The 13,661-nt window shown below is 33.3% G+C and overlaps 1 protein-coding gene across 1 annotated transcript in view; it reads left to right on the forward strand.

Annotated features, from left to right (window-relative positions):
* Positions 1-8,557, forward strand: part of v (Tryptophan 2,3-dioxygenase vermilion) — a 38,724-nt gene extending 30,167 nt beyond the window's left edge. The window contains exons 8-9 of the mRNA XM_069824417.1: positions 4,881-4,974; positions 7,892-8,557. Coding sequence (XP_069680518.1) covers positions 4,881-4,974; positions 7,892-8,087 — 290 coding nt within the window. The 3' untranslated portion in view covers positions 8,088-8,557. The remainder of the gene's footprint in view (positions 1-4,880; positions 4,975-7,891) is intronic.
* Positions 8,558-13,661: the final 5,104 nt, after the last annotated feature.

Consider the following 13,661-nt stretch of genomic DNA (forward strand, 5'->3'; position numbering starts at 1 on the left):
CGGAAGTTCCCGCATTATTATGATACCGGTAGTTATTAAGTTATTATGACTATTACACCTTTACTACGTCATACTACTTTTGACCAATAAAATGGTACGGAATGACGTGTTTCAACCAATAATGGCTGCTTATCCTACAATTTTTATCACCTTCCTAGCATTTGTTTTTTTTAATAACTTCCGTAGCATTTGTTTCTTTGTTTGCCAAGATTGTACCACAGTCTAGTATAGTCATGTCAACTGATGCCCATACGGGCAAGCGCGCGCTTTAGAGCTCAGGAGAGCCTGAGCGCTTTACAGCAGAAAGGAAAGAGACAGACGAGAGAGGTAGATATATTGCTTGGTCGAGCTATATAAAGGGATGGCCAGTCCTGATTCAATGGATAAAGGAAAGAGAACTTATTAAAACTGTATCCATGTTAATTTTTAGATTTGTCTGAGAAGTATAAGTGCATTAAAGAATTTAAGTTTCAATTTTAATGCTCATTATTCACGAGTTTCCTTTTCATTCAAAAGCAGTATTTTCTCAACTTTTTACAGAAAGGTGAAATTTTCAGATAAGTATGATTATTTAGTAGCCTTACAGGTACTAAAACAATGTTTTCGTAAATTTAATATATCGTAAATATGTATTACTGAAGATACGTATTGAAAATTTTGAAAATATTCGCATGGAAAATGTTTGTAAGGAAATGAATTAATAAAGGAACTACTTTTACAGCATAAGCAAAGATATGTGGCCATGTGTTGTAAAAAGTCAGCTCTATAGCTTCAGCAAATTTCGAGAAAATAATTTAATATTGTGATGATAGAAAGTTGCTCACCAATATCACCTTAAAAGCGTAATGCGATAAGGGTTTTGTTATGTAATATTAGTTACAGTTGAAACACATACCTAGGTAACTTTGCTTTGTATTATAACATTGTTTTGATTAGTTTAATGATTACTTTTATAAGGTTAAAGATACCAACTTACCATGTCATACTTAATCTCTTTCTTGTGATACTACTTTCTTTATGAATGATGTTTCATTCACTTAATATAGTATAGTTTTATTACTATGAAATTTATGTGAATATTGCTTCTTAACTCTTTATTAAGTTATTAACTGCAACATTAAGAAATCAGTGTTAGTACTTTTTTTACGGACAATCTAGATAATATCAAACAGCAAATAGCCATATAAAATAACGACATAAAATTTCACGTTCCGTTTGAAGTTTGTACACCACTGTTTTCTTAATCCAACAGGCTGCTTATTCCTATACACAATCCTCCTCCTTCCATACGAGCGCTTGATGCCCGCGCACGATGTCAAGGTCAGAAAAATGTGCTTGCTTTGACGTCACTGGTCTAGTATATAGTCACGAGGGTACTAGGAACAATAGACTGTGCCGGTACTATTTCGCATTGTCTGTGATGAGGCGATAGTAGCGATGCTAGTGGTTAGCAGCTATCTACGGATGCATATTCCCTACGTATTGAGCTTCGTGACTGTATATAATAGACTGTGATTGTCCTTTCAATAATTAGGCTATATCTTTTAAAATGATTCATATCTATTTCATCATCCTTAATAAAACTTTTCTATCATTTATCTTGTTTATATTACTTAGATAGTCACGTATCAGAGATTGTTTAATTTATATTGATAGTTGAAGTGGAATGCAACTGTTTTAATAAAAATGAAACTGCATCAACAAATTTTATAGTCATGTTTGTAGGATTTCCGATAAGCTGAATTGTTAAAGGTTAAATATGTTAAGATTATGTGTTCGCGTAGGCTTCCGCGGCTGGTGTACATGGTGTGTGGATAAGCTTCAGGGCTTCTACCGCGTTGTCTTGGTGTTATTGGCTGACGTTTCGACCGCTGTGTTGTGGCCATCTTCAGAGCAGTTGTTGGATAAGGAAATCGAAAAATCGAAGGAGAATTGGGAGGAAAATTTAAAAGGTACGCAAAACGCGTCCTTGCAAGTGGGTTGGGGGCTGTACAAAACTAAATATGTGAGCTCCAAGCCTGTTGGCCACTAGTCTCACTCCGGGTTACGCTGCTCCCCTGAAGGAGCTCTAGAAAATGTTGAAGGGGAAGCCGAAATTGGACGTAACCTCTTAGGTACCACATACGCGAGGGGGGCTGACATTGATCAACTGATCACGGAACGGGGCGAGGAGGAGTTGGCTGGTGTTTGCCGTTAGAATGGCAAGACGCCGTCATCTGTTGTTCGATGACAAAGCATGTGAAGGCCGTCGGAAGAAGCGCCGTGAAATCTAATCTGCAATTTGAGAGGTCCCTGTCCTTTCAATTTGCGACTTATTAAGTGATCTCGTATATTTAATAGACTATTTATATTATCTGAACTAGGGCATACATCGTTTATAATAAGGGTGGAATATATATGGGGAAGGGCATATAGGTCCGTGGCCCATTTCTTATAGGGCTCATCCCGACATTTGTCTTACGCCTGAGGAAAACCACGGAATACCTTAGGCAAGATGAGTTGTCTCATGTATAAGAGACTAGCCAATTTGGCTATTATGTAGGAGGTGATTGTTGTCATGAGCCTTGTTGAATCGTCTCAATTTTGAGACAAGCCATTTGGCTATATGATGGCTCAATTACGAAGAGGGGGAGAGATGTAATTAGTTGATTAATTTAAAGTAATTAGGGAGATTAATGGGGATATGGGTGCAGGTCAGGAAATAGTCTGCCAGCACTTATATATATATAGTAGTCTCGATGGTGGGAGTACTTGCTGTGATATCGTAGGTTCTCCTTCTGGCATCTGATTGGGCCTACGTTGTCCAATCCGGTTGAAGTCTGTATGAAGGGGAGTATTCATATTAAATACTGGCCCTCATAAGGTCCGAAAGAGTGACCTTGATACCAATCCGGTTGGAGTCTGTGTGAAGGGGAGTGCAGACTATTTCCTTATCCAACAACTGCTCTGAAGATGGCCACAACACAGCGGTCGAAACGTCAGCCAATCACACCAAGACAACGCAGTAGAAGCCCTGAAGCTTATCCACACACCATGTTAAGATTATGTTTGCCGTCTTATTTAGCTTATCAAAATTAACATGTGATTTATTTATTCACATACATCACAACCTTTTTAACTTATTTTAATCATCATACGGCGATTGTTTACAACTACGGTATTTTATTCATAACAATTGTAAAGTGTTCATATCTTGTTATTAATGGATCTTACGATCTGATGATGGCATACCATGCCGAAAACGTTCATCTGTTATTACTTTCTATATGTTGTGATGTATGTGAATAAATAAATCACATGTTAATTTTGATAAGCTAAATACGACGGCAAACACAATCTTAACATATTTAACCTTTGAATCATCAAAGCTTCTTGACTAGTAATCGTCCATAGAGTTCAATGAAGATTATATAGTTGGCACAAACTGGTAACAAGAGAACAGCTAATCGTAACACACTACTACCATCTAGCGGAATATTTGTAATGATGAGATGGTACAATAATACATTTTCAAGACAGTTTAGTATCTGAGTAAGTCAATTAATGTTCTATTGTATTAGAGTACTTTATTTCTTCTAATCTTTATATTATACTTTCTTCTAATCGTGTAATAATCAATTAAATTCAACTCCAGTTTTGATTTTCTCTAGATAAATCAAAACCTCTAGTGAGATTACTGTTGATAAAAATACCAGTTGTGTAGGTCAATATAAAATACTGCATTATAAAAACTAATTATAAGATATCTAGTTAGACTATATATTTACTTTACGTCAACAGATATCGAGTCTTTTCTCGATTGATTTATTTATGGGTACTTCGTATGCACAGAGTGAATGAATAATTATTTTTACGCGTATTATTATTTAGTCGTGACGTAAATTCTAACCCAACGTAAGGCCGTTCTGCTACCGCTACCTCAGTTGGCACTTGGCAGGGCAACAACACGCTCATACAATAAGATTGTGCACAAATATGCCTTGGTTAAATCCGAAATCTCTCCGATTCGTCCGTCGGCCCCTTGGTGATATTCAACAGGAGTAGGCTACGTGCCGGCACCGGGTTTCTCATCTCCTTTCTTCATCTTAACCATCATCCTCACCTATTGCCTACACTACACTTACACTCATTCTAGTATACGACATAACCCTCCACAGATACACATCATGCATAGCGTGGCTCGACCAAGTAGTGTGCAACTTGAAAATGGGTCGCAGTCCTGCCATCTATCCACAATATGTGGAACCCGAATCACGCAAGTGAAGTGGATGGCATTAGATATACTCATATGACTGCGAACACTTCGTACTTTCAAGTCATTATACCTTCTAATACAGAAATGGATTATTAAGACTTGTTTTTTTATTAATTACATTATTTTAATTGACAGGCTTGAAGAACTGTATATTCCAAATGTTTCTTTTATTTTTATGGGAAGCATGCATGGGTTTTATTTACCGTCGAAAGTGAGATCTTTTAATGCCATAATATTTTCGTAAATGTAACTCTTCATTGGTAAATATACCAAAAAATCGTACACTCCGTTAGGCCTAATCTATCAAACGTACTCTGAAGCAAAACTTGAGTACGTAAAAATATCGTAGAATACTAAACCTAATCTAAAGAGAAATCATATAGGATAAATAAATTAAATCTATCCTCTGAAAAGCGAATTTAGCTTAAAACGAAATTCAGGTTATTAAAATTAGAGCATGACGGAAATATGGAAAAAGAAATATGTATTATAGATATATTTGTAATTTATTTCATACATAAACATTACGCGTGCAATTTTTGTCGTTCAAGTTTCTTAATAAAATTATTATTTATGAATCAAAATCTGAACTTCAGATACTTAAAGATATTATTATTTATTGCAGACAATCACGTGCTGATGGTGCAACGTATGATTGGCTCAGCACAGCTGGGAACTGGTGGATCCTCGGGATACCAATATTTACGATCCACGCTCAGGTAAAGCTTTTACCGAACCGATGAACCGATCTCGTTTTAATAACTGATTCAGTAAGCTAAAAATAATGATACAACTACATCCTACGTTTCGTTTATGGAAGTATTAAGGAAAGACAGAAATCTAATTTTAACACAGCCTACTTACACCTTAGAATAGAACTGTTAATGACCTTAGATCGAAACCTTCCATTAAACTGCGCACATTACTGGATCTCAACAAGATATAGACAGATATAATAAATAAGTTCATTCTTTTATAGGTTTCGCCGCAGCAATCCATTCTTTTATAGGTTTCGCCACAACTTTGCTTTACAGTCCGTGCGGCAACTCCGAATATCGCTGTAGGAAGTTTGCTGCACGGTACATCATGGCGAAATGCGTATTTGGTCTTTTACAACGTTTATTGTTGTTAAAATCTTCTAGTAACAGTAATTCCATATATTATCATGGTAGTCGAAACTACTGTATTTAACATGTTCGGTTCTGTTAAGATTAAATAATACTGCAGTATGAGCAGCAAGTATTAATTCTCCACATTTTGCAGATTGTTTTGTTTTTTTTTTTTTTTTTGCAACAATGTTTTACCACGTCCGACTTGATGCTCGCTTCGCTTCTCCTTTACCGAGCATCAAGCCGACCGTGGTTTTACAAAACAACTTTAAAAAAGAACGCTCGGCTACTATCTTAAAGTGTCATGGCAGATATATATATATATATATATTTTTTTTTTTTTTGTTTACTATCTGCTGTAAAAATCTGTAAGCTCAGTTGGAGAGGAGGTTTCGACATGAGTTCGTAAACAATACCCTTGTTAATACACATCCTGTATTTTATCGCCACATTAATTGAACAAATAGGAAATGTTTTAAATTTTTATTGTATATTTAATTAATTTTATTCTTTAAATTTTATGTAATTATGTATTCATTTAGTTATTTACTTATATACATATTTATTTACATATTTACTTTCATATACAGTCTTCTTATTTATTTATTTATTTATTTATTTATTTATTTATTTATTTATTTATTTATTTATTTATTTATTTATTTATTTATTTATTTATTTATTTATTTATTTATTTATTTAGTCTCGTTTGTTTCTTTGTTTTATTTATTTATTCATTCATTTATTTATTTAGTTTCGTTTGTTTCTTTGTTTGATTTATTGATTGATTTATTTATTTACTTATTACTATCTTCAAGTGTCATGGCAGATATATATATATATATATATATATATATATATATATTTTTTTTGTGTTTACTCTCTGCTGTGAAAATCTGTAAGATCAGTTGGAGAGGAGGTTTCGACATGAGTTCATAAACAATACCCTTGCTAGTACACATCCTGTATTTTATCGCCACATTAATTGAACAAATAAGAAATGTTTTAAATTTTGTATTGTATATTTAATTACTTTTGATGAAAGAGATGAAAGAGAGATGGAACGGAGAAAAATTCTCTCCGGCGCCGGGATTTGAACCCGGGTTTTCAGCTCTACGTGCTGATGCTTTATCCACTAAGCCACGCCGGATACAATCCCGACGCCGTTTAGAATCGTCTCAGATTAAGCTCCATCTCTTGGGTTCCCTCTGGTGGCCGCCCTCTGCACTACGTCATAGATATCTATGAACGCAGGACCGAAGTCCATACATGTGTAGAGGTGCACTCAGATGAGTGACTGATTGGCCGGGATCCGACGGTATGGGCGCCGTCTTAAATCACAAAGTGATTTATTACGCATATCATATTTTTTTTTTATTTTTTTTTTTTGATGTACCGAAGTACATATGATATTTTCCAAATAAATAAAATAAATAAAATAAAAATAAAAGTAAAAATAAAAATAAAATAAATAAATAAAAAATAAATATAAAATAAAAAAATAAATAAAATAAATATAAAATAAAAAATAAATAAATAAAAATAAATAAATAAAATAAATAAAATAAATAAAATAAATAAAATAAATTAATTACTTTTATTCTTTAAATTTTATGTAATTATGTATTCATTTAGTTATTTACTTATATACATATTTATTTACATATTTACTTACATATATAGTCTTATTATTTATTTATTTATTTAGTTTCGTTTGTTTCTTTGTTTGTTTTATTTATTTATTTATTCATTCATTTATTTATTTAGTTTCGTTTGTTTCTTTGTTTCATTGATTTATTTATTTATTTATTTATTTATTTATTTATTTATTTATTTATTTATTTATTTATTTATTTATTTATTTATTTATTTATTTATTTATTTATTCATTCATTCATTCGTTCGTTTTCTTTCGTTCATTTACTTATTTATATGTATGTATTTACTTATTAAAATAACTTTTCTATTACTGTATCTTTATATTATTATATTATTTAAAGATTTATCTAGAGCTAATTGATTTATTATACTGACGTCATGGTAAGGAATGGAACAAAAATCACATGAAATACTATATAAAGTTCTCTCATGAATGTGTTGAAAGAATTATAATGAGGAATTTCAATATTAATTATTCTACAGAAATAGTGCACGAGAATAAAAATTCAAAATGAAAAATTATTCCTGGTTACCACGCAAATCTACTGTTTCTATTTTGTAAACTTACTAGCCATGACTGCCCGGCCAGTCACCTTCATAAACTTAGTTTACACCATCACAACGATCTTTGTTATGTTATGAAGAGGAAACTGTGGGCATAGAACACATCAGATCCTGTCGAGCCTTGAAGACGTATCCAGATATAGTTATTAAATATTGAAAAACGAGGAAGACAATAACTTTGTTATTAAGTCCTCAGTATTACTTACCGTACATATATAGGCCTACGTAAATTCTGATGAAAAACTGTATGTTAATATCTATATATAACTTGTGTCTTCAATGTGCATTTCCCGTTCTGTTACAGTGACCGCTATAAAGTGTTTCTGGATTTATTTAATCTCTCAACCTTTCTAATTCCTCGAGGATACATACCGCCTCTAACAAAACACATGAAAACGAAGTTAGCGATGTCAAGAGACCTAATAGCAGCTTGGGAGGATCCGGAAGGAAATGATGATGGTGACAAACCTCTTGAGAGATCCGTAGAAGCATCCATATGACGTAACTGGACTTTTGGATTTAAAAAGATAATTTTACTCCCTTTCCATTACCAAAAGATAGTCTAAGTTTGAAATGAAATTGGTTTGCATGTATCGGAATACACATTAACAGACATCCAATTCATAACTTAATTGATTGATTTCCTGTCTGTTACAGTGGGAATATGAATAAGATGTAAAGAACATAATTTCAAAGGGACAAGACTTCTCTTGAATAACTTATCAATTTAGCAAATTCTGCTGTTAATTGTAATTTTCACAGTTTAATATTTCATGACAAGTTGTTTGTTTATATGGGCCTATAAGTGGAAAAGAGAACATCTCATAAAATACATCATTGTTTAAACGAATATGTTTTCTTCTCGAAAATAACTGGTTTGCAGCACAGTTTACGATTGCAATTATATTAAGAGTTCCAGCATGTCAAAATGGCTTCTTTCATATGCAAAATGGCAATAGACATAGACTCAACGAGTTTAAAAGAGAATACTTTCTAACTAGTTGCATAGACCTAACATTTTCTATGTTTTCATAGAGTATTCAAAACGATTTTAATACGTTTGGCGTGCTGAATACGATCCCCCCTATCCCTGTTTTCATGCAATTTTCGATACGTGTTCAAAAAGATTTGAATACAGTCTGAAGTTTCGAAAGTGGATATGTTGGTTAACATTGTTCTTGGTTCCATAGAATGTAACCAGTTGTTTTCAAGCATTGAACGTAAAAATCATCAGTGTTATCTTTTTAACGTAATGTTGGCTATGATACAAAGATAAATATTATTTTGTTTTCTAATATTTAGAATCCCATATACAGTTGCATAGATTTTCTTTTATCATAAAACAAAACTTTTAACTGAAGTTCATTTTGTTACCTTCATATTAAGAAAGTTTATTCATATTTCGATAATGTATAAATCTATAAACTTTTTATGTATTGAATGTGTCTGTAAGTCACGCATGTGTAAATTTATAAGTTCACTATTTTGAAAAAAGAGGTGGTGAAATGCTATATAAATATTAGCGAAACTTGGATTTCGTTGACTATTACACTTTTACTACGTCATATTACTTTTGACCAATAAAACGGTACGAAAGAACGTATTTCAACCAATCATGTCTGTTTATCGCAACAATTTTATCACTTCTCTAGCATTTGTTTATTTTTTATCACTTCCTTAGCATTTGTCTGTTTTTATCACTTCCCTAGCATTTGTTTCTTTGTTTGCCAACATTTCAAACTGCAAATTCTTTACGGTACTATAAAACATATTTTGGGTCGGCCTTGATAGCGTAGTTGATGTAGCGCTGGTCTTCTATGCTCGAGGTTGCGGGTTCGATTTCGGCCCAGATCGATGGCATTTAAGTGTGTCAGTAGATTCACTGGCATGTAACAGAACTCCTGCGGGACAAAATTCCGGAACACAGGCGACGCTGATATAACCTCTGCAGTTACGAGCGTTGTTAAATAAAACCCTAGATCACACATAGATTGCTCATTCCTATGTTAAAATCGGTTTGAACTTGGAAGAGAACAACCGCAAGGATCGCTACCCATCCGCCGTAAACGAACACGAGATGCCAATACAGTCGCTAATGCAATTCAAATGGGAGTTATGACGTGACTCCTTATGTAACAACTAGATGGCAGCATAGTAAACCTGACAAAAACTGTTACCATCAAAACCTATAACGCCGAGCAATCTGGGTATATAATTATGATCTGGGATAAAACATAATTTAAAAAAAAAAACATGCTTTGCAATCGTCATTTGTTTCTCGCATAGATAGTCGACTGAAAATGGCGGCTCCGTTCAAACGTTTTGTTGAAGCTAACTTTAGTGAAACAGAATTTTAGTAAGTCAATGAACACCGGTATCTATTTTATTGTATTAGAGTAGGTACTTTATTTCTTCTAATCTTTATATACTTTCTTTTGTTTCGATCACCTCTCTACTATTTGTTTCTTTGTTTTCCAACATTTCGAACTGCAAATTCTTTACGGTACTATAAAACATGCTTTGCGATCGTCATTTGTTTACCGCATAGATAGTCGACTGAAAATGGCGGCTCCGTTCAAACGTTTTGGTGAAGCTAACATTAGTGAAATAGAATTTTAGTAAGTCAATTAATATTTTTTTGTATTAGAGTATACTTAATTTCTTCTAATCTTTATATACTTCCTTCTAATCGTGTAATAGTTAATTAAATCCTACTCGAGTTTTGATTTTTCTAGATAAATCAAAACCTCTCGTGAGATTACTGTTGATAATTATATTTATGGTGCGCAGTAAAAAGGGAATACCAGTACTGGTTAAGTCACAAATTGCAAGTTTTGAGTAGAGCAAAAGCAAACATTGAACTGAGGTCTAAAATCATTATCACTATGACGAGCTGGAAATCTAGCTAAAGCTCTATAACATTATAAAAGAAGATAGGGTTATGTCCTTTATACCACTAGAAGAAGTACAGCATAGTTTTTGTATTCACAAAGAGGTCACAACTCAAAGCCAACCATTTCTGACTTATGCCCTTTTTCCGCGCACCATAAATATATTCGTGGGTGTCTAGTGGTTACCGGTTTCCATGTTTGCCATTGGATTCAAAGTGCGTATGTTCAAACTCGTTCAATAGCAAAAAGCTCTTAAAGTACTATAAAGATCTGCAGTGTAGTATGGCTTCGAAAGTGAAGAAAAGCTACGATATCGTGTTGTAAAAGAACCTTAACCGATCAAAGAGGCTTAGTAGTAAAGCAGTAAACTCGCGTTCGAGAGGTTCCGTGACTGGTCAGTATGACTGAGGTGTTTCATAATTTTCCTCAATCACAAAGGCAAATTTGTATATCATGTTTAATTGCTTCATAATAAAATTGAAATCAGTTAAAATTAACAATATCAACACAACCATAACAATAGTCCACAGGGCCTACTTATACAGAATGTCCCAGAAGAAATGTAAAATACTTCAGGATAATATAGTTCGGGTTAATCTACATTGATTTAACTTGATATGCCTATCTCCGAAGTCTAACAGTTGGGGAGAAGTTAAATAAAAGAAATGCTGAATTATTAGCTTCGTCAACAATTTTGTTGCGTGAACCGAATCATTTCATCAGATTATCTGAACTGACAACATATCATGGTGTTTCTCACAATATTTTCAAGATTAGTTTACATGACAAATGATCGATACACCAAGACATCAAAAGAATGTATTCCACTAAATTGTTTATTCTTTCATACGAGCACCTCTTTTAAACAATAAGTACTTTCCAGTTTACTAAATGCCACTATAAAGGCCCATTCACAATGAAAATTAAACATAAACATAACGTAAGCATAAAATCTTGTGTCCATGTTATTTAATGAAAGCATTCACAATGAATTACATAAGCATAAACTTAATCTTAATCATAAGACGTTAACATGAAAGTTTGCAAACTCCAAACTTTCATGCTTATGTTTATGTGATTTGGAAACAGTACACAAGCGGAAAGCGTGTTTTCACTTTTTGTTTAACATCTCATGGGCTTTGCCTACAGGCAATATTTTGATCTATTGGCCGTGATGATAGCTAGGCGCGCAACATGGAATCATATGACGAAAAGTTGATTATTTTACATCTCCGTTTCTTTGATTTCAAGTATTGAAAGCAATATACTGATGCCATTGTAGTTATTAGAAACATAAATTGAATAGCTACATCGTCAGTCATTGTGCAATTCTCCATTTTTATGTAATAGATTCTGTAGTTTTGTTGATTCGGTATGTTTGTTTCCACACACGTGTTATGTTTACGTTATGTTTAATTTTCATTGTGAATGGGCCTTGGCTACTTAAGCTTGTGGCATATGTTTATGTGCTTATGTTAATGTTTACGTTATGTTTAATTTTCATTGTGAATGGGCCTTATGCCAACACTGCCAAAACATGTGTAACTTTATACGTAATATATATAGTCTAATGAAATAGAGTCCGATATCTGAAGCATAGTGTGTTCTGCTCAAAGTATTTCTATTTTATTGTTACTGTTAGTTTTTATGCCATAGCTTTTCTTCAGGGATTTATTATTATTGTCTGAATTCCACTACTCACTTTATACTATGTTATTAATATTAGTCTGGTGTAAATTGGTCAAGTTTAAGAGTAGAACTGCAAGAAGTGCAGGAAATGACATTGCTGGGGTACGTTAAAATTGACCATTGCTTTAAAATTATGTTGTATCGGATATAGTAGTAAGACTTTTAAGAAATTTTCAATAATAAAAGTGGATTATTTGTTATATATTCTTTGTTTCTTTCCTAGTTCCCCAGTGAGGTTTGTGTTCCTTCTTCCCCTTCCATTTACAAATCCTGAAGAAGTCCTTTGGTTTAAATGTAGTTAATTTTTTTGATTAGATGCATAATTTATCCAGAAATCCATAGCATTGATTCCTATACAAATGTGTAATATTTCAGATTCAGGCGAACACGAGGATAGATGCTTACAAACTTATTTTGAATTCCTTAACTTTCACCATTGCTCCTCTCTTCATTGTGCAGCAGTCACACAAGGATCAGGGCCAAGCAGAGTACATACCTGCCATCTAGTAGTCAAACTATCAGATGGGATAAGGGCGCTGCATGGTCATTGCTACAAGTCTTCACAGATTCAGTTAATTGGCTTTTCTTTAATCAGAGTTCGCCACATATTGTGGCTTTCCAATTTTATGACCACATTCCAGATTCTACACCTTTGATATTCAAATTATATAATATATTACCATTGTTCCAATCAACAGACCAACTTAGTTAATACTCTAAATATTTTTCCAATTGAATGGTATATTTACAGTAAATAATGTTACTCACCAAGGTTCGCGCATTATTTTTTCGACTGGGCAGTATTAGAAATGGGATAAAGTGTTCTTTTTATGAAACAGTTTCGACTGTAACTGTTTAATGAACGAAGCTGTTCCAAAATAACAGTTCCATAAGAATATGTTTATAACGTCAGTGCCAACTGTTTCAACTTCTCATCTGCTTCGGGAACATGTTTCAAAGCCCTTGAATCGTCTTTAAATCAGCTGTTCAGTGTATTATGACAACGAAAGTCATTTTTCGTAGATCACTGTTAAAGAGTGCAGTAAATAACTACAATTCAAAATGAATCGATTTTAGTAAAAATAACGCATATAACCCTAGCAGAGTCTAATAGCGATAAGACATTAGCCAATATTTTCGCGGTATATTAATAATTAACATTATGTTTGGGCACCATGAACATATTCTCCATCAATGGGTGGCTGATAATAATAAAATTAATATCAGATTTATTAGGGAATTTGTTTCGTACAATTAAATTGCGCTATCCTCCATAGGCTGCTGTTGCACGAAGGCAATGTGCAACATCGATATTATATCTTCTTTCGATTGGAGGTGGATGATAGTGCTACACGTGGTCTTAGCAGACAGCAAAGTAACAGGGAAGCTGTTTAGAAATTGAACTGTTTATCTCTTGGAAACATGTGGGACGTTGAAGTGATCACTGGACCAGTGTAACACTCTTGGAACAGTTGGAACAGGTTATTTCACGAA

This window comes from Periplaneta americana, chromosome 4, assembly GCF_040183065.1.
Source record: "Periplaneta americana isolate PAMFEO1 chromosome 4, P.americana_PAMFEO1_priV1, whole genome shotgun sequence".
Lineage (NCBI taxonomy): Eukaryota > Metazoa > Arthropoda > Insecta > Blattodea > Blattidae > Periplaneta > Periplaneta americana.